We start from the raw sequence: 22540 nt of genomic DNA, 5'->3' as shown, positions 1-22540 counted from the left end.
TAAAATGAAAAAGAAATCAGCAAGGAGCACTAAGAGGTAGGAATTTTGTGCACAGTAAATTTATTTCTATGTATGCTATCTCTAAAGCAACAAACCTCTTAAGAACCATGAGTTTTAAAATCAATAGCCTTTAAAAAACGCTAGCATCCTGCATGATGTTTTCTGAATTCTAATTGTAGTGTTCTATTAAATGAGCTTCCAAATCTTTATTTTTTCCAGAATTACTTTTAAAATTGAGTCAAACATCTGACAAAGGTTTTCTTTACCTTTTTAAATGTTTGCAGGTAAAGTGCTGCAAGTGGAAGATGACCTGGTGATTTCTTTCCAGTTGTTGCTGTGTGTCTTAGATTATTTTATCAAACTGTCACCTCCTGCTATGCTCAAGGAACCATACAGTAAGGATTTTGGGGTTTTTGTTCACTGAAGTAGAGAGTAAATTGGTTATATTTTTATTAGAGTCATGCTAACATTCATAATTAACATAATAAAACTTCTTAAGCTTATTAAAATGGATTTTTTGAGGTTTTAGTTCAATTTAGATGGTAGTGAACTTGAATTAAATTATCTGAATGTGGCAGTGTATTTAATATTTAATATGATTATCTCTTTTTTTTTTCTATTCCTGCCATCCATGTGCTATGTCCTCTGCCCTTACAAGTTGATCAGGCTCTTGTTAAAACAGCAGTTTTACTTCGGTAAAAGAATTCAGGTTCTGGGTAGATGATGACTATTATTTAGGTTTGCTTTGAGTTACAAAAGGAAAAGATGGTGCTATGACTCTCTTACGTCATTGACATATAACAGTATGGTGACAACAGAAATGTACAAGATACTGGACTACACAGACATTTAAAAGAAATATTCAGTGGATAGAAAACCTAATTGCAGTGGTTGCTCAAAATAAAACGGCAGAGGTAAAATGTAGGTAGCTTTGCTTTTATTACGTCCACTTTGTTATTAGTGTGTCTTCTTTATTTTAAGTAAAAATATAATGGGTCTTTACTATAGAAACTTCTGTTCAGCAGTAACTTTTTGTACATTCAGTTTTTATACCTGAAACCTGGAAAACCTCACTAAAAAGGCAGAGACAGTAAGCCTTTATGGTAACTTTCAAAGACAGAATTCTATTTTTTTGAATATTTCCTTCTGCAAGCCATGGAATTGATATACTGAAGTATTTGAAGCCACAGTATGTAGAAAACAATTTTTGGTACTAATTAGTTTTTCCTCTGCTGGGTTTGGATGCGACACTAGTATTTGTAGCCTAAATCTACTTGCTTTATTTCTTTGTTTCACAACTAAATATCCATTTGGGTCATAATGTCATAGAATAGATGATATATTCACTGCTTTATTCTTTAAATTCCGTGTTTTGGAGGATGTTTATCTGACCTAGTAATTATTTGTTGCAGGTAAGAACAAATAACTTCACTTTTATTCTAATACCAATACAAATAAAGGGTGGAGAAAGATGGGCTTGTGGCAAGCAAATCCCTGCCCTCCTCTAGTACTATTTTGAATTTAAATTTGTCCTTCATAGTAGGACAGACGTGCTACTGCTTATTTCAGATGTTATAAAGCAGATCTTTTTCAAAGAACACTGAATTGAAACTACCTGTTTTTGAACTCTGTGTTCACACTGATATATTTTTTTAGTGAAACTATGAAGCCTAGGAACTCATTGTCAGAAACTGTTCGGTTCTGTGCATTGTATCTTTAAAAGAAATGCGGTTACTTCAGACTAAATTGCAAATATGGGTATCACTGTCATAAGGGTGAAGCATTAGATTTCTACCTTGAAGCTGTGTGGTATGTGCAGGTGCTGTGTAAACTGTCAAACAGTGCTTCATTCTTTTAGCAAATAACACAATGTATTGTTCAAATCCTTGTGACCAAGAGGCTTCACGTTGTGCTAAATGTCAAGCTTTATGGTCTGACTAAGGCTGAGAGGATTAAGATGCAACCACCCGAGCAGTGTAGTTTGTCAGATTTTCTCAGAACAGTTATCAAATACGAATGAAGTTACAGGTGAGAACAGCATGCTGATTAGTGTGTCAGTTTTCAACCAACAATATTTAATGATATTAACATATGTTAATATAATTCACATATTTCAAGCTGACAATACTGAAACCATCTACTTTGATCTTAACAAAATTAAGTATTTTTACCTCACTGAATTAAAGTTTTTTGATATCTTCTTCAAGGTGAGCTTGTTTGTTCCTACTTGTGTGCCTGGGGGTATTTGGAGAAAGGGGGAATTCCCTGCAGAACCATATTCCAGGTTCCCACCAGCACTTAAGTCCTACATTGACTTCATTAACCTGCAGACGTGTAGAGTGAAGTTACTCTTTCAGCTCCTTGTTTTACACTTCTGTAAAAATAGAAAATATAGTTGCTCATATGTGAAAAGAGAAGGCTTTCCTAGTTTGGCAAAACAGATGCATATTCAAAGCTACTTACAAAAAGTGGTATTACATTCTGTGGTGAATAGCTTTTTAAAAACAAAATGTCCAAATACTGATACAGGAATTTAAAAATTAGTTTTCTTTTTGTATAGGCTTTCTGTAATGAAGGTTTCTTATCCCGCTGAACAGATGAAAAGGGAAATATTTCAGAAGAGGACCTGAAAAATCATATAAAAATTAAATCTCTTAGGTTGAAAAATTTGAATCTCTTTTTTCTTGAGACAACTCTAACCTTGTGATGGTTCTGACTATCTTTTCAGAGTCTGCTGTGACTGCAGTGACTGTTAATGGTTCAGCTCGAACCCCAAGAAGAGGTCAGAACAGGAGTACACGTACTTCAAAGCAAATTGATACTGACACAAAAGTTATTGAAGTCCTTTGTAAAGAGCATGATTGTAATTTAGATGAGGTAATGCCTGTGTTTTAAAGTCTGTTAGCTCTTGATCTTGCTGCTAAACCCCATCTGGAATATGCATTTATTTAAATGGCCTTTTAAAATCACAATACTTGTGCCTGCTTAACTATTCTCTCAAGTTCAGTAGTGAAGGTATTCTACCATTCTATAGTTTCTCTAGTAGGTAGTTAAAAAAAAAACCCTAACAAAAACCCGAACAAACCAAACCCAAGCCCTTCGGTATGGGGGATAACTTTGCTAGGGAAGCTGAACTGTGAAGAATGCGGTCCGAGGTTATAGGCTGATCACAGCATGTAGCATGTGGATGCAGGGCTGCTCTGATGGGATTTCACAGCTGCATCCCGTGATGAGAAAATGTACACAACAAGCACATTGCCTCTATGTGGGATCTCAAAGACCCCATTCCCCTTTTCCTTTGCTGATAAGTTATTCCTGTGTAAAAAGGACTGATTTTTGAATATCCAAGCAGATGGTGGAAGCAGAAATACAAGAGAACTGGGAAGAGTGCAGTTCTTTCCCAGTCTAGTTATTTAATGTTCCAGCAATGTATTACATACTGCATGCTTGCATATCACTATGTTTTGGATATGTAAGCGGTTTTGTTTTTGCTTTATTGAGAACAAAACATGGTGCATTACGAAAGTGTCTCATTTAGTTTCTTGATTTAAAGATGTGAGAGCAGTGTATGCATGGCTGCCTCTGTACTTTGTGCCCTCTACTCTGTGCTAATGTTACATTTTTTCTTTTTTTTCTTTAGGTCAAAAATGTGTATTTCACAAGCTTTATTCCTTTCTTGAATTCTATTGGTATTGTAGCTTCAAGTGGACTACCAGAGGTAATTGGAGGAATTTAAGACAGTTCAAGAACAGTGATTTACTTCATGCCAAATTGCTTAAGATTCCCTTTACACATTGAAGAAGTTCTGATAGATTCTTCTAAAATCATGTAGCAAAATGCATTGTTTTTCAGGAATGTGGCTTAGCAGGGATTCCACTATTCATGGAGTATATTTAGCTTTTATGTTTGAATTTAACAAATTTCCAGAGGGTGAATCAGTGCTTTTGCTCAAAGTAAAACATGAGAGTTACATATCATGAATCTAAAATGCAGCTATTACAATATCAAGTCTCTGAAGTCAGTCTATAAACAAATACAGTCTGAAATTACACACCTTAATTTAAATATAATTGAGACATCTTACTGTAGTCATGTTGGAGAGATATCAAAAAGATTAGGCTGAGTTTCACAACTGGTAGAGTTTGGTCTGATGTGTCCATGCAGAATTACTTTCATCTTACTGAGTTGTAGCCTAGATGCAGCAGACTATTTCAATGCAGTCACACCCTAGAGTGAACCTTAGTAGGCAACTTCTTGCAATGTATTTACATCCATCATTCTTAAAAGAGTAGGTTTAGCTGTGTGTCACTAATAGATGTGGCAGCCTGAAAATAAGCAGCTCTGAAGCTTTTCAGAGGTCTGCAAGGTCTGCAAGATTCAACCAAGTATGTGTTCTGTTCGGTTTCATAGTGTGTTGGGGGGGGACACACACAAAATACAAGACCCACTAAAGATCTTAATCTATTCCAAAATTAATTTCAGGGTATCAGCAGTCTGTTTAGATGTTTTAATTTATGAGTATGTATAGTTGGGAAGCCCTGTATGAACTTCTAGGCGAAGGTTATTATATAGCACATTCTCAAAGCAATGAGGGTTCTCATCCAAGGCTGCTCAATTTAAGCATAGTATCAAAATTTCCAGTCTAGGACTCTGCTGGTAAAAATTCTGTAAAATGATGCATTTGAAGAAAAATCCAGTCACACTATCCTTGCTCCTGAAACTTGAGTGCCTGAGGGGATGTTCTAAAACAAAGCAGAAAGTTACAACTATATTTCAGAGGTAGTCAGTTCATATAGGTAATCCAGCTAACCATCAATCATAGCTGAGATCATCGGTACAGTAGCTAGTAATATGGGACGTTTAAATTGACTCTCTGTTTCTTAAAAAAAACACCGAGCTTTTGATAAGCTTTAATGTTGTTTCCAAAACAAGAAAAGCTTTTGAGACTTAATGTTGGTATTTCATTTGTCTTCACTGTGTGTTTGATGATCAGGCTTTATGAACTGATGAATAGATTGATTCAGAACTCTTATTTTTGGCTGAAAGTTTCTTCCCAGTTAGCCCAGTACAGTCTTTTTGTCTAAAAACTGCTGGTTTTTGCAGTGAGAATCTGAATTTTCTAGAAGTTTATGAAGTACTGAAATACTGTAGACAAAAAGAATTCATAAGCAATTAGGAAGATAATGAAAAATGATAATGAACGTTTTTAATAAAAAAAAATTAGTGATTATAGGAATTGAAAGATAATCTTTGATTTAATAGTCCTAATCTCAAAGTTTTAACCATGAGATCAGTTTGAGGCAAATTCATTTGGCAAAGGTAAAAGGAGAGGATGAGAAGCAAAGCTGTATAGGAGGTATTTGCAGCTTACTTTTTCTTGGTACTGGGAGGGGACTAATTTGGCTTCATGTGCGCTATTGCCTGTTTTTCTAGCAGAAATTTGCCAGAGCACAGCATCATTTAAGGACTCAGGGAACAGATAATTGAGGTGACTGCCTATTTCTGCAGGAGCACAGCAGCAGATTTGAAGTGGAGGCTGGTATCTGGCCCTGATAAAACAATTGTGGACTTCCAGTTAATGTTAGTCACTCAAAAAAAAAATAAAAAAAAGCCAAACCAACAAAAAAACAAACCAAAACCAAACAACCCCTGCCCCCCAAACTTTGCCGTGGAAAATGAAGTCATATCAATATGGGATCTAATCAGCTAAGAAACTTTTAACAGTAATTTATAAAACAACAATGTGGATATGAAATAATGGTCTATGTTTTTGTAGAGATAGGCATGTCTCTTAAGAACTACACCAGTACAAATATTAATATGAAATGGGGAAACTCTTCTTATACTTGGAACACAAAGGTTTGTGTTTGAGCCTAGACCTTCATCTCCAAACCAGTAGAGACAGAGACCAAGGCGATTGTCCGACAGCTGTTCTACGGACACCCATTTTACATTCCCTGCTCCTGGAGACTCCTTTTTTTTTCTGGAAAGAAAGATTTAAAAGCCTGGAAATGTTAGTTTGATTTGTAAGTCTGTGTGTCCCACTAGCTATTTTTAGCTCTTTTGCACTGTCAAGACCTACATTTCTTCAAAAAAGTCTCATGATCTTGGATTGTTTTCTATTATAAAAGATTATCTTTGTTTGCCTGTGGGAATGATAATTTTCCTCTGGGTATGTTTTGGCTGTTGTATGCTTTGAGCTCCAAGGTCATTATCTTAACGTCTCAGCATTGTATTCATGAGGTAGGACTAGCTTATATTGTTCAGTAGTTTGTCAAACTTGTTCCTATAAAATAAAGTTGTTTTTTTTCAATTTTTTTTTGAGGTTGAGGTTATCTTGAAACAGTACGACGAGCTGTATCTCAAAAACAAAGATATAGATGCCAGATTATTTCTGGATCATGATGAAACTCTACAGCCTGATGTCATAGCATGGTAATGTTTCCATTTACTGCTTTAATTTTATAATAGAAAATGTGAACTTGTGTTGGTTTCTGCCCTTTCATCTTATAAATTGAGATCTCTGTGTCCTGCTATAGGTTTGTAGTTCAGCTAAGGTATTTCTGACATCACCAGCCTTGCTCTACATTATTGCTTAAATAATTAGAAAACATGAGACTGTGACTCTACCTCAAATGATTTGGAAGCTCTAATTCATACTCTGTGCAAGCCCCTGTCGCCCAGGGGAAGCTGAGGAATTGGGAGGAGGAGGAGACCGAGGCCATGTCATGTTAGTTGATTAGGTATGCCCAAGATGGTGTTACGGCTCTGGGGCCGGCTGATATGGAATGGCTTTGGTCTTCACTGTCCAGATTCTCCTTCCTAAAAACAGATGGTGGCATTTGGAAGCTGCCTGCTGGCAGTGGTCCTCAGCCCGTTCTGACTTGTGACCTATGTCCACAAATTGTTTGGGGAATGGTAGTTTGCGTGGGACAGAAATGTACCATGAGTGGTTTAGCAGAATAAACAGTTGAGTACTAGCGCTCAAGCACTTTCCCTGGTGCTGTTCAGTAATACAGATATCATGGACGTGTTGGAGCGAGTCCAGAGGAGGCCACGAAGATGATCTGAGGGCTGGAGCACCTCTCCTGTGAAGACAGGCTGAGAGAGTTGGGGTTGTTCAGCCTGGAGAAGAGAAGACTTTGGGGAGACCTTAGAGCAGCCTTCCAGTACCTGAAGGGGCCTGCAGGAAAGCTGGGGAGGGACTTTTTACAATGGTATGGAGTGACAGGACAAGGGGCAATGGCTTTAAATTGGAAGAGGGAAGATTTAGATTAGATATAAGGAAGAAATTCTCGACCATGAGGGTGATGAGGCACTGGCACAGGTTGCCCTGAGGAGTTGTGGATGGCCCATCCCTGGAAGTGTTCAAGGCCAGGCTGGATGGGGCTTTGAGCAGCCTGGTCTAGTGGAAGGGGTTGGAACTAGATTGTCTTTAAGGTCCCTTCCAACCCAAACCATTCTATGATTCTATTTGATTTTTTTTTTCAGTCATATGCTTAAATTTCAGTGATTCCTGACAATTCAACATTACAATAACTTGATGTGAGCTCACAATGTGAATCTGTGACTTTACCTATGCTAGAAAAATACATTCATTTAAAAATGGATTAAAATGGAGCTAATACCAGCTGTACATATAAATGAAGCTGTTTATAAATAGAATTCTAGAAAAAAAAATGTTGGAAGGGAACTTTGGCAGTCATCTAGTCCAGCATCCTGCTCAAAGCAGCTCTACTTGGGAATTTAGATTACATTGTTTTAATAACTGGAGTGGTTGCACATCTAGATCTTCTAAAAATCTGTTCCACAGTTTTCTCTATTAATTCCACAGGTTAATAAGTCTTTATAGAAAACGTTCCTTTTTGAATTACATTAGTTCTTCATGAATTTGTTTTCCATTTCTGTAGCTCGCAGTTGGAAAGAACACCACTAAAAAACAATCCAGATGAAGAAATTAATGTTATACTTCCACAGACTCCTGTTCGGTATGAATTTTTCTTTTAAGCTCTGTTCTTTTGTTTAATATCCTAACTAGAAATATTAATCTTTAGAGTAATTGTTTTAATTCTAAATCAACTGTGGCTGTTTTTTTCTGTCATAAAGCAGACTGTAGTCCGATCACTCATGAGCAGTGAGCATGAACTGAACAGTGCTGAGTGCCCTCAGTTCCTGGTGAAGTTGTTGGAAAACAGCGAAAGCCTTTTACTGAGTTGTCTAAGAAGTTCATGATGTCTGTAAAATAGATGACTGTATTTGTTCTTGTGAGAATGCAACTTTAAACTTCCATGGTAGTACTTTTGTCTGCTACACTTCCATCTTCCTTTCCCATCTTTACTCTAGCTCTGTAGCTTCTGGCTTCCTTTCCCGATACCAGATTGTGTATAAACACACATTTCTTCTCCCGTGATCTTTTTCTTCTTAGTGTTGTTTTTTCTGTATTGGGAAGATGAACATTTCAGAGTGCCAACATATTTTGGTCTATCAGGAAAATGGACCGATATGGTAGAAATATGGTATTAATTGGAGATTGTTTGATCTACAATCAAATGCAGAAAAACTGCAAGCTTGAATTCAGTTAACCAAAGGAAAGGAGATTTGCATGTACTATTTTTCCCTTATGCCACATAGTTTTTTGACACAATCAGTATGTTTTTGCCTGATGGTGCTTACAAATTCCTGGACACTCAAGAACCAACCAGCTGTGTCTCTGCAATACCATTTGCTACGTGGACAGAGAAGTGTCCGCACAGGCAGTCATTCTTAAGGTCTCGGGTTTAATAAAACTGGACAGTGAAGTTCTTGTTCCATGCTTGCTGTATAAATGCCTTTCATTCTAGCATGCTGTAGAGATGAGAGAAGTTAAAATATTCTAGCCTTCATTATTACTTCAGTTTTCTCAAAGGAGAAAAATTATTTTTGTTTTTATTAAAAATACTTCTACAGAGTTTATATGCTTGTGGAAGAATGAATTAGACTCTGGGCTTGTGCATCCATTATAAATACTAAATGCCACCTGCAGAAATTGTTTTCTAGCCAGCAGAGCAGCAAGGTTCTGAAAAGCTTCTTCATAAAAATAATAAAAGGAGACATGCAGCTGAGATAAATATTGATCCATATATGAAAAAACTTTTAATAGCTTGTGACTGCGAAAGACTTTATTTTATTGCCTTAGTGGTCTCTTTTAGTCTTGTGCTTGAAATCTTTAACAGCCAGTGATGCTTTTTTAGCCATAAAGGGATCAGTTTGCCTCTTAATTCCCAGACTGAATGTGCAATATCAGGGAACAGACCATCTATAACATGCAGTGTATTTAACAAGGAGGTCATTGACAACAAATCCCATTTTTTACAAATATAGCTATTGACACTTTTCAATTATACTAGAATTAAAGCCCTCTAACACCATGAAAGATGCTTCATTAAAGTTCTTGACATGGAAGTCGTATTAAGGAAGTCCAGGAGTACCAAGTTTCTGCATTGCTAAAAATTTGAAACGTGCTAAACCAACTGTGATCTTGAGAGGAGGTCTAGGGAGATATTTAGTTTCTCTCCATCCACACTTGGGCTTTTCTCTGAGTTTTCCCAAACTGATGCAATTTAAGACAGTTCCAAGTGAAGGCTTATTCACCAGCAGTGATTTGGGCGGTAGTAGCTGCTTTTCATAAAGTCACAGAACTGTCACTAGATGGCAGTGAACCTTTGAGCATCAGCATAGAGTGGAAAGTGTGTCCCTAGCTCTCCCTGAATTCAGTAGAACCTCTTACAGGTTATGTTGAAAGCACCATACTTATTTAAATCTTCTTATAATGTCTTCTTTCTGGACTTAGACACTTAGGATCTGCTCTGAAGTCCTCTGAAATTGGTGAGAAACTAGTAATTTTTATCAGTGGACTTGTATCTGGTCATTTATATAGAAAGTGGTAGATAAAATGGGTGTAAGTACTGGTTCAGAGCATAATGAGAATGGGTTGTGTGCTTTCCTTTTAGTTTTTTCCACCGTCCATATGCGTTTCCTTATCACTAGTAGAGTTTTGGCAGAAGTGATTTTACCAAAACCTTCTAAAAAGTGCATTAAAGAAAAATGCATATTTGTACTACTGCAGCTGTAATGATTGGACATATTTTTCTTCTTCATTTATTTTCTGAGTGATATGAGCCCAATTGAGGTTAAATAGCACAGAAATTTAAAAACAAACAAAAAAATGCACCCAAAAAACAAAAACCACAATGAAAATTTCGGTAAGTAACAGCACCACTGGAAGAATCAAACTGTTTCTTAGATATTAGGAGAGAAATTAATACACTAACCTTTCCAAAAGAATAGAAACTTAATACTATTGCTTAATACACAACTTGGAATACGTTTAAAAAAAAAGCCAGGCCACATTAGTACTTATGGACTTACTGGATACATCGTTAGTTCTGTATGTATGTGCCAATAAAAAAGGCAGAACAATACATGATATCCCCAAAAGCTGGAAATGTGGGCTGTGTAGATGCTAGCTCATGCACGTATCTTCTTGTCCTGTATGACAAAATCATTATTGTTCTTATTTTTCCACCTATAGATATTTCAGTCACCTCCTGGATAATACATGTTATTTGAGAAGAGGCCATGTTCTGTTATCTTAAAATAATGATCTTTCTGAAAGTCGTGAAAAATGTTTCTCATCAAGATTTCTGTGCTAGAAGAGAAACTGAAAAATGATTTCTTCAGAGGGATACACAGTCACCCTAACAGGGCATTTAACTTTGTGGAATAAATGACAGGACCCTATGCACTTGTCTTCAGAGTATTCTTTAAATTATTACAGCTTTTCTGAAATACAGCTGTTATTTGGGTTAGCTTTAGTAGTTTTCTATGTTAAGATATTGGATATGAGTCAATGGGTATTACTTGTGGATTTGAATCTCTTTTTAGCAAGAAAATTCTAGGCATTAAGCAGAGATACAAATGGTTTTGATGTCAGTGTTTTTTGTTACTTGGTATTTTGTTTTTTGGGTTTTCTTTGGTTTTGTGGGGTTTGTTTTTTTTTTTTTTACTCTGTACCTGTAAAACAATGCCAATAAGATCATAGATGGAGGCATAGTTCAGTACTTCAGTATATCCAAGGTAATAAAATGTTATTCATTTTTTTAATCTACTTTTCATGTAGACAATAAAGAATTTTTTTTCTACTCTTTAAGAAGATATTGTTTGTATTTCTTGGGAACACTGGAAAATTTCTTTAATGTCCACATCCTGTTCCCTACCTATAATACTTTAAAAGTTAGGAAGATTTTATATTTAAGATTCTTCTAACCTAGCTACAGATACAGTAGGTAGAATAAGGATGACAGAAATTGTAGCCTTTCTATTGGAAACAGAAGGAATTGGAGTTAAAGTAAGAATTTAAGTTTTAATGTGACTTTTGTGTTCAGATCCAGGGAGGGAGAAGACTGTATTCTCATGCTATTGTCAATAGGAATGTTGACGGCTCTGCCTCTGAAAGATGTGGGTTTTTCAAAGCATCTATTTTAAAAAGGCTGTATTTTCACAGAATCATAGAATAGTTTGGGTTGGAAGAGACCTTTAAAGGTCATCTAGTCCAACCTCCCTGCAGTAAACAGGGACATCTTCAACCAGATCAGGTTGCTCAGAGCCCCATCCAGCCTGACCTTGGATGTTGCCAGGGATGGGGCATCTACCACCTCTCTGAGCAACCTGTGCCAGTGGTTCACCATCCCCATTGCAAAAAATTTCTTCCTTATGTCCAATCTAAACCCATGCTCTGTCAATTTAAAACCACTGCCCCGTGTCCTGTCACTGCAGGCCTTGCTAAAAAGCCTGTCCCCATCTTTCTTATAAGCCCCCTTTATATATCGGAAGGTCGCAACAAGGTCTCGTTCGGAGCCTTCTCTTCTCCAGGCTGAACAACCCCAACTCTCTCAGCCTTTCATAGAACTATAGAATGGTGCGGTTGGAAGGCACCTTAACGACCACCCAGTTCCAACCCCTGGGTAGGGACACCTTCCACCAGACCAGATTGCTCACAGCCCCATCCAACCCGGTCTTGAACACTTCCAGGAATGAGGCATCCACAGCTTCTCTGGGCAACCTGTGCCACCGCCTCACCACCCTCACAGTGAAGAATTTTGGTTGGCTTTCTGGGCTGTGAGCGCACAGTGCCAAATCATGTCCAATTTTTCATCCACCATTATCCCTTAAGCTTTCTCAGTGGGGCTGCTCTCAATCCCTTAATCCCCCAGCCTGTACTGATACCTGGGGTTGCCCTGACCCAGGTGCAGGACCTTGCAATTGGCCTTGTTGAATCTCATGAGGTTCACATGGGCCCACTTCTCAAGCTTGTCCAGGTCCCTCTGGATGGCATCCCGTCCCTCACATATGTCAACCACACCACTCAGCTTGGTGTCATGTGCAAACCTGCTGAGGGTGCCCTTGATCCCACTGTCTATGTCATTGATGAAGATACTAAACAGTACTGGTCCCAATATGGACCCCTGAAGGACACCACTTGTTACCAGTGTCCATCTGGACATTGAGCCATTGACCCCTACCCTCTGGATGCAACTATCCAAGCAATTCCTCATCCTCCCAACAGTCCACCCATCAAATCCATATCTCTCCAATTTAGAGAGAAGGATGTTGTGGGGGACCATGTCAAAAGCCTTACAGAAACCCAGATAAGATGATATCCGTAGCTCTTCCCTTGTCTACCAATGTGGTCACTGCATCATAGAAGGCCACTAGGTTGGTCAGGCAGGACTTGCCCTTGGTGAAGCCATGCTGGCTGTCTCGAATCACCTCCCTGTCCTTCATGTGCCTTAGCATAGCTTCTAGGAGGCTCTATTCCGTGATCTTCCTCGGCACAGAGGTGAGGCTGACAGGTTGGTATTTTCTTGTGACTGCAATATTTTAATACATCTTACTTTATTACACTTGTGAACAGGTGACTTGAAACATAAAAGCTGTCTTCATTCACCAGTCTTTCGTATTATTTTTGCACAGAAGCCGAAGAGGTTTTTTGTTAGGGAGTTACTTGAGTTAACTGAGTATTTTCACACTCAAGGATTGCAGTTCCACCATTTTACTGCTTTTAAAAGTGCTTATTAATGTTTATTACTTAATTTATGTTCTTTTGGTTATTTACTTATGGATTATAATCATTCAGTAATTAGATGATTAGATAAATTAGATTATTAGAATTCACAATGGTTAAGACAGTGCAACAGTTTTTCCTAGCAGGTTGTTGGATTACTGGGGAAAGAACTAAAATAATAAATTTTTTTTTTTTGTTTATAGAATTGCTGTTCAGTTTCTGGAAACTGTCGAGCCAACCTTAATGTTTATTATGCATTTTATTGTATTTTTCTAGAGCTGCAATGAATAACATTCAGCAATTGATTATGATTTTGAACTCAGCAACTGATAAACTATCAGATACTCTCATGATCTATTTCAATGTAAGTGACTTGAAGGAAGATTTGTGAAAGATTCTTGGGATTATCACTCAAGTAAAATATATACTTGTAGATCTGATGCATGTGTTCTGGGAAACTCCTATATTAACCATTTTTTGAAGAAGTACATTTTCATTGGGATTGTTTAAATGTAATTACTCATTTTAGAAAGCACTTCTAACTGATGTATACTGGAACCTTCTAAGTTCTTAAATCTTTTTGTTACTGCACTTAAATATTAAGCTACTGTTAGTTATATATTACTTAAATTTTAAGATTTATTTATGTATGTATCACATGGAAAAAAGAGCTAGAAAAGTGAGATGAAGAGAAGGAGAGTATACTCAGAGGATCTCATGTCCTCATTCCACAATTTAAGCATATTTTTAACTTTAAAGACATTAACATCGATGGCATGTTAGTTGTGTTAGTTGCAGCTAGTTGCCTGTGAAATATAAAGTTGTAGTTACTGGAAATTGTTGAATGTATACAATGATTCTATCTTTTTTTAAATACTCCACTTTTATTTATGCTCATGAGCTGATTGAGAGATGTTACAAAGTGAAGCAGGACTAATGTGATTAAATCATTAAAATGTTTTTGAAGTAAAATGTCCTTTCTTTGCCTTTCCTTCCCCTGGCCTCCTTCCTTGCCCCCCCTTCTTGTACTTTATCAGAATTGCACAGTGAACCCTAAGGATAGTATCCTGAAAAGAGTGGAAAGTCTTGACCACATCTTCAAAAAGAAATTTGCTGAAGCAGTTGGGCAGGGATGTGCTGAAATTGGCTCACAGGTAACTAGCATTTTGGTTGGTTATTACTCATTTGAACTTTGTTGGTACTAGCTAATGTGAGACCTGACTTACTGACTCTCCTCCTTCAGTGCAGATCAATAATGGTAAAAGGTAACAATAATATTTTCAACTTGAGCAATGGACAGGTATTTTTTTCTAAAGTGCTGTAAAGATAGTATTCACCAAATTATTCTTAATATATAAGAAGTGGTAGGAACTGGGTGGAAATACATTGGAAATACTTTAATGAAGAATCGGAAAATTACTGGGCAAAATACATTTAGTGAAATGTATATTTGCATTCATTAAGGTAACTTAGCCTCAAACTGCAAAAGGTGACTCGCTTCCTTATAAAATCAGTAGGCCAGCTGTGCTTTCAACATGGATTTTGGAAAACAAATCCAACCGAGTTTGTACTAAACGGTCTCCTGTCTGTCAGACCTGCTTTTTATCCTATTAGCTGTGAATCAATGTACAGACTTAATCAAGTCTTCATGTGGTTAGTAGTCACAAACCTTAGTAGCCTTTGAGGCTACTAAGGACAGAGTCCTCTCCAGTGCTATTGGCAAATGGAACTGGGGACAATGACTTCTTCATAGTGGCTTTTCCAAAAAACAGAAATCTTCTGCACTGTTAAAACATGAGAGTCTGTCTGGTGTAGTTTGTTAAAACTTCTTGTAATATTCTCGAATTTCTTCTTTTTTAACAGAGATACAAGCTTGGAGTACGTCTGTATTACAGAGTAATGGAGTCTATGCTAAAGTCGGTAAGTTTAGTACTGGTGGCTTAGTACTGGCATTGCATTTACAAATACTAAGAATATTCACAAGTTTGGTTTGATTTATACATTTCAGGAGGAAGAGCGCCTCTCTGTGCAGAATTTCAGGTATGTGCCCGCAACTTGTTATCAAAGTCTGCTATTTTATTGTTAGGACAAGTATTAATAACTTTCTTTCTCCTTAGCAAACTTCTGAATGATAACGTGTTCCACACGTCTCTTCTGGCATGTGCTGTTGAAGTTGTCATGGCTACATATGGCAGTAAGTTGAATCTAAAGTCCTAAATAGCATTGTTATTTACTGGTAATTATTGCCATTTGTTCTAATACATAAAATAGAGTAAATAGCAAAAAAAAAGAAGTGCTCTCTGAAATTTCTGAACTAGCAATAATTCAATAAATACAAAAAGGAAAAAACATCAGAAGTGAAAGAATGTAGTACTCTTGATAATTTTAGTCTGGTTTCCCTGCAGGAAATGCTTCACAAAGTGATGGTACCAGTGCTGAAACAGACTTGTCTTTCCCATGGATTCTCAATGTATTTGATTTAAAAGCCTTTGACTTCTACAAGGTGATTGAAAGTTTTATTAAAGCGGAGCCAAGCCTAACAAGGGAAATGATAAAGCACCTAGAACGCTGTGAACATCGAATTATGGAGTCTCTTGCTTGGCAATCTGTAAGTAATGCCTCAAAGTAGTATTTGTCCTTGTATAACGTCCGTATCTAGAAAAAGGAAATCACACCCAACTCTACAAAATAAGTTGTGGTCTTGCTGAGATTTATTTCTAGCAAAATAAATTACAAGAGCCAAACAAGATTAGTTTTGGCATGTCTTCAGGTTCTGAAAAAAAAGGAGTATATCAGAGAAAGAAGTTGACATAGCCCTGCTGATTTACGTGGTTGTAAGCCAACATCATCTTACTAGTTTGGCATGAATCTTAAGGGTAATACCCTTGAACGGTATTTTGGTGCCAAAGACAAGGCAATAAATTCTATGCTTTTATTTGTAAGTTAATTTTTATCCAGTTGCTATTCCCACTTGGCAATAGGGCCTTAGTACTGTGCATCTGTTATGTTTGTTAATGATACGTAAAATATTGATTTGCATTGTCCGTTGCACTTCAGTCACTTTAGTATTTTTGGATACCATTAAAATAAAATGCTGGGAGGTTGTGTTGTTTTCTTTTTTTTTTTTTAGGCTGGATCTCAGTATATCAAACATTGTTTCTTTATATTGTATGTTACTTATAAACCAAAAATATGCTATTAATGCAATAAACAGGAGACTATAAAAACTGCTAATTTTGACCAGAGACATAAAGGAACAGTTTAAGAGCCCATCCCGTAACTTACAGTTCTGGGAAGTTTAAAAAACACAGTATGCCATAGCTAATGGGATAGTTTAATCATGAAGCAAGTTTTCTTTTCAGGGTAATCTGCATTTGGTTTGTCTATGACTTCAGACTGAAAAGTCAACAATTCTCTAGTACGGGTGATACTTTACCAGGCTGTGGGGTTATACTCCTGCATTCAGGGAACACTCTTGTGCCTGAGCAGCGAGAACCCCATCCATGTTCAGGTTTCTACCTCAGGAGAAGCATGCTGGCCGCAGGGGTGTATGGAAGCAATTGCCATGCTTCAAACTGAATCTGGTGGACCACCTTGTGCCAACCAGCCCTTGCCACTCAGCTTCCTTTGCCATCAGAGTTAATGGGCACATGTCAGGTGGCTCCCTGAATATGCCCTGTTACGAAGGTGACTTTTCCTTTGGGGAAGCCGAGACTTGTGTATCCAGCTCCATGCTCATCACCACGGTACTCTCTGCCCCAAGATTTCTGGTGCAGTGCTATAGCTGCTGTACCAGAGTGTACGTTTTTCCCTCTGTAATGCTTTTGAATGTTTGGTGTTTTGGGAAATGCAGATGGCCTCTCCATTGCTGTATGAATTTCTTCATGGTTTTGCCATTCTTTGAATAAGACTGCCTGAAAGCACGTGAGGCTGAGAGCCTTTTACCAGAGCCTACAGAAACAGGGAAAATGAGGCAGTATTTCAAGAGGCAGGCAGTATTTTTGAGAAGCTTGCAGGCATCTAAAAAGTGCTTATTTGAGAGTTGTAACATTCAGAGGACAAAAGCGAGAGGTACAGATACCCAAGTTTGACTCTCTACCTTCTGCAAACCAGTTGGGGGTCAGCTTACTGATCAGCAATAAGCCATATCTACCAGTTTCTACCCAGTAATTCAAGCGCTGCATGCAGATAATCCAATTTGAACTTGGGCTTTCAAACTGGAAAATGCAAAGCATTGTGTTTTCAAAAATTACGGGTGTCGTTGCAGGCTTTTGTGAAACAAATTATAACATCAACAAGCACAGGATTATTTCAGGTTTTCCAAGTGCTCTGTTTGAATGTATTGAATCTTATCTTCCTGAATTTCCAAAGGTGTATGTTTGCTGATTTGAGTGTTAATAGAATAGAATGATTCAGTTGGAAGGGACTTATAACGATCATCTAGTGCCAGTAAGATAACGTGGAGGGGATAAAAAGAAATGTGCAGTACACGTATCCAGGGGGCCTTCTACTTCCCTGACATGTGTGTCATGTCTCACCCCAGTCTCCCCAAAACGCAGGACAGTGTGCAGTCTCCTCTTGCCAGAGGTTTGTCACCAGAGGCACAGCAAGGCTCCCTCAAAAGCTGAGGGAAGCTGTGGCAGCCAGCTACGGGTGGTTGGGGCCTGGGTACAGGCACCCTGCAATTCTACGCTGGCCTCCATTGCCTCCTCCAGCTGCCCGTAAGGGAAAGGCTGCGCGTTGTCAGCAGCAGACTGCATGGCAGTGGCTCGGGAGATGAGAAGTAGTGAAACGTTATCTAAACTAAAATGTCTTGCCTGAGTCTCTCGGTCACTGCGGTGAAGGACCTGAGGCCTGTACATAGTAAGGCTGCACATAGAAATGCAAAGCCATCAGTCCTCTAGTGCAGAAAATCCACTCATGCCTCACATCTAAGTGATGTCCTCACATCTAAATGGTCAGGTGTCCCAGAAGGGTTCACCCAGTGAACGAAGGAGTGGTTCACCGTATTCTTCTGCAGTTCATTACCTGGATATTGTCTCCATGTAATGGTGTACAAGGTTTACAAAGTGTCTGCTTAGTTAGTAATTCCCTCCAGAAGGGACAGGCAATTAGAAAAGTGTAGTTGATACCAGTAAATGTCTCTTACCTCCGAAGACTCGATAGAGGAGGAGAGAAAAGCCAGGTGACTTCTGCTTAGTCATAAAGTATATCTCACCATAAGTGATTGCTTTGGGTTAATTTTAAACAAATTACCCAGTAATCCAAAAAAGGTAGCATCTCGAGAAGGTTCAAGTTTCCTAATATGGTTAGAGAATGGATTTTTTCAAAAAGTGTTAAAATAAAGAAGAATGAAGAAAAGCATGGAATGAGTGAAGCTTATGCAAAAAAAATTCCAGCTTGGTAAATAAGAATAGAAACATTTGAAAAATATTTATTTACAAATATTTGCATAATGCAACTCTGATTCCCCCAATTATTTGCCATGTATTTTTGTTCAGTTTTTACCTTGCCCCACAGATCGTACATTTCATTACAAAGCTTGTCTGCTCTTTGGAAAGTCAGGTCTGTCTTTATCCCGTCTCTCCTCATTCTCCTGACTGCTTTAGGAAGCAGGACTTTAATATAAGATTTAAAGGGGCTGAGCAATTGAATACAGAATAGCTTGAATTTATTGTAGTTTTACTTGTCACAGAGCTTTTGTGAGGAAGTTTGCCTTGCATAATTTCTCTGAAGAAAAAACTCTTAAGTGCATCTGACCTTTATCTGACTTTGGAAGCTGTATCGAATGAATGTGAAGGATTCTGTTTCTTACTGATATCTGAAGATAATATATCACTCCTTTGCTAGTCATTGTGAGTATGTTTATTGCTTTTGCATAGCTAGCTGATTTAGTCATCTGTACTTTAGGAAGGACATGAAACTTTTCTAGGGCATCCTTTCTTTTAACAAAAAAAGCATAGCCAGACAAAAGAAAGGGTGGAAAAAAAGATGAAGATTCTTCTCAATAATTCTTAATTTGGAAAGGGGCAGGTGTCCATACAGACTAAATCATGTGGAAAGAACTTCCGTTTCCTTAAATCTTTATTGAACCCTGAAGGGAGAAGCCCCATTTATCTACTCAGATACTATTTACCAGTGAGGTTATGGTGCTTCCAGATACAGACTATGTGGAGATCAATTTAGAATACGTTAATAGTGCTGCATAATTTTTATTGGCAAAATAGAAATATGCCATACAATATTCTTTCTTTACTGTAGAACATTTGTGCTTCGTCGCACTACAGTATTTTGGGCACTAATTTAATTTCGTAACTTTAAATACAGGGAACTGAAATTACTTTAGACTCAAAAATAAAGGTGCCTGTAACCTTTGCTTCATTTTTATCATATTTATATAAATATGATTTAAACCTAGCATAGTTAAAATCTGTTTCCTATGAAAGGGATAGCTTGTTACCTGCCAGCCTGGGAGTTCATGCTCAGCCTTTTCCATAATTCTGTCACACTGATCTCTCTTGTGGCCAGCCAAAATAGCAATTGTTTCAAATATCTCATGTGAAGGTTGTGTGAACAGATTCCAGAATCTCTGAATTTCCCTTAGAGAAAGCCCTGTCAACTGCTATGTCACATATTTAACTAAAGTGTCGCTGCTTGCTGCAGTGCGTTAGGAAGAAGCAAGGAAGAGCAGGTTTTCAGTGCAAGCAGATCAAATACCAAGTCTATCAATTTTCAAACACTACTTTGAGTGAAATATCTATAATATTGGAAATGCATTTGTTTCTGGGAAGAGTGTGACTTGGGTTTGGGGTTTTTTTTTGCTGTGTCATTCAAGAAAGTAAACACCTATGGAGTATCCATCTTTGTTATCTGTATCTGCAAAGCAATCCAGTTGTATTTCCCTGCCTCTCAGTCTGCATTCTGCTTCTAGTCTGTGAACGGGGAGGAACAAGCAAGGTATTAGATTTCTTTCGTACTGCTGCTTAGAGAATGCGCTTCCCGCAAAAGCCTTTTCACATGTGCAGTAGGTGAAGAGTGTGGAGCGTACACATGTTCTAAATCATCACATTTGGCATTCTTAAAATAGTTTGAGCCATGCTACAAAATACTTTTTCTGCAAGCCAGCCTTTGGTGGGCTGGAGCTGAGAAGCGTGAAGCCCTTCTGCTCTGTCAAGCTTCAGCTGCCCAGTACTGGGATAGGGAAGGGGTCTTCTTCTTCTGCACTGGAGTTGCAGACCAACTGCAACCTTGTCCAAAGATAAGGTAATTCACGCCAGCCCAGTAAGGCAGGTTAAGGAAAGAGGTATGGCCATGCTTTCCTGGTTAAGGACAGAACATTTTACCCTCTGTAGAGCTAACTTGTTAACTTCTCCACATGAGCACTAGGAGTCCAAGGGGTTTTCCTCATAGGACTGCGGTTTTAAAAGGTTACGTGGTAGCTTTTTCTGTTAACAGGGGCGAGAGGGAGCCGCATTGCCTTCTACAGCCCCACAACAGCCCAGAACAGAATGGGAAGGTGCACTGGGGCAGGCTGAAGGGCATTCATTCATTCACAGTCTGAGTTGATCTGCTAGCTTCAGCTGGTGTTTTGATATTTGTTTACGTGTGAGGGACAAACAGATGTTGAGCCAAATCAGTGCATTGTGCTACAACTGTTGACACTGTAGCTTTCTTTGGCTGTATTGCTCTTTAATGCTTGCTATCATAATTGGTGTTTGTATTTTTCAAAGGAAGGAGGAAGACCAGTATTGATACGTGTTGCAATTTAGAGTTGTAATGTAGTTTGGAGTTTTAACAACACATGCAAGATAAAGATGGCCCTACAAGGTTACTTCTCTTAATGGTTAAAATACGATTGGAAGTAGGCAAGCATGCTTTGCTTTATTTATAACTTCTTCCATGTAGCATTGCCTAAACTGTGCTCCATAATGCTTCTCCTTTATCAGGTCTATCTTCTCTGTGGTTTCTATTGTCAGTTAAACATTTGCAATGAAATCTGCAGTACTGTTTTATCACATATCGTTGATTTAACATAACTCAATGTTTGCAATAAGTATTTGTCAACTGACTATGTAGTTAATGTTTATACTCAGATACCTCATCCCACACCAAAGACTTCTGTTGGATTTAAATTATGCAGCTCGTTGTGGCAGAAATGCCTTCATGAGGAAAAACATGTATTCCCAAAGAATATATTTTATTGCATTAATATGACAAACTCACTGAGCTGGAATAACAGCAGACCTACTTTGATTGTGAAGTAAGGAGAAAAATATTAAATAGGTATGTTTAAGATTTGCTTAAAAAGTGTTAGACAAATCCAGGTCAGGGTAAAGCTGTAAGAAGTTACAGGTAAGCAAGTACTCCTTAGTGCTTTGGTATAGTAAAAACTTAACTATGCAGCCTCCTAGTCCTTGATTGTACGAGGACACAGTTGTTGTGGAGTTCATCATACTCCAGTGCTTAGTGCCTGTTTCCTTGGATGCAGTGTACAATTTCAGATTAGGTTTCTCTGCTCCTTGGAAGGAGGAATTGAGCATCTAGGAATGCAAGTTAGTATAGTTTCTTGTGGTATGTGTCCTTCTCACTAGTGTTTTCTATTAGATTTATGTCTGAAGTCCTACACCTCTTCTGGAGGTAGGCGTCTGCATGCAGTTTGAAGTCTTCTCTTTGATTTCGAGTCATTCCTTTTAAAACTGGAGGAAATAGGAATGATCATGCCATCAACATTTAATACAATAGGTTACTGCATAAATTGTTTACTGTTGTGTCAGAAGAATGACTCTAAAACCGAGTCGATAGGCAGCCAAGTAAGGCCAGGCAGCAAGGAGCATGTATTGGGGCTGCGTCTGTACTACTGGCCTCAAAGGGACAACAGTTCGGGCTTGAGAATTACCTCACAGTCATTGGTGGTGTCTTGTCGGTAACCTGTTCCCTGGCATGTTTTGGCATTTGGCAGCACTGCTCTGGACAATGCCTAGGCGAGATTTGGGGCATGGTGCAGCTCAGGGACTATTTTCAACTGCTGGTATGGCTTAGAAGTGGAGAATGCTTAGCTGTGCGGGTGCAAGCTGTGCTTTGCCACTTGCCCTCAAGGTCTTAGGACAGGCTGTGGCTCGTTGTGTTACTGACTACAGACGTTAGTCGTGGGTTCAACCACATGCGTGACTTCCGCGCTGGCAAATGAGTCATGCGTTCCCCTGCTGTCTCTCCTCTAGGCTCCAGGAGTCGTGCGTGTTTCTGCACAGCAGACGGTTTCTCTTCGAAGAGCTAGTGTATGTCAGACATACTCCCTTTCATGCCTATTAAATTTTGCCTTTCCGTAGACATAGGACTACCTAATTTGTGAATGAGGGACAGTCTTAGGCACAAAAAAATGCTCTGCTTGTCCAGAATGACAACATTTGCAAGCAGGCTCACTGGCAGGGTATGAATTAC

At 38.3% G+C, this 22540-nt stretch overlaps 1 protein-coding gene across 1 annotated transcript in view; it reads left to right on the top strand.

Annotated features, from left to right (window-relative positions):
* The first annotated feature begins 267 nt into the window (after nucleotides 1-267).
* The window catches only part of RB1 (retinoblastoma 1), a 64652-nt gene continuing 42379 nt past the window's right edge, over nucleotides 268-22540 (top strand). The window contains exons 1-11 of the mRNA XM_009698507.1: nucleotides 268-395; nucleotides 2729-2877; nucleotides 3641-3718; nucleotides 6326-6435; nucleotides 7911-7988; nucleotides 13379-13466; nucleotides 14140-14256; nucleotides 14966-15022; nucleotides 15111-15142; nucleotides 15220-15296; nucleotides 15508-15710. Coding sequence (XP_009696809.1) covers nucleotides 275-395; nucleotides 2729-2877; nucleotides 3641-3718; nucleotides 6326-6435; nucleotides 7911-7988; nucleotides 13379-13466; nucleotides 14140-14256; nucleotides 14966-15022; nucleotides 15111-15142; nucleotides 15220-15296; nucleotides 15508-15710 — 1110 coding nt within the window. The 5' untranslated portion in view covers nucleotides 268-274. The remainder of the gene's footprint in view (nucleotides 396-2728; nucleotides 2878-3640; nucleotides 3719-6325; nucleotides 6436-7910; nucleotides 7989-13378; nucleotides 13467-14139; nucleotides 14257-14965; nucleotides 15023-15110; nucleotides 15143-15219; nucleotides 15297-15507; nucleotides 15711-22540) is intronic.

The sequence above is a fragment of the Cariama cristata genome, unplaced genomic scaffold (assembly GCF_000690535.1).
Source record: "Cariama cristata isolate BGI_N322 unplaced genomic scaffold, ASM69053v1 scaffold2114, whole genome shotgun sequence".
Classification (NCBI taxonomy): domain Eukaryota; kingdom Metazoa; phylum Chordata; class Aves; order Cariamiformes; family Cariamidae; genus Cariama; species Cariama cristata.
Note: the sequence above shows the minus strand (reverse complement) of the source record. Positions and strands in the feature narration are given on the sequence as shown.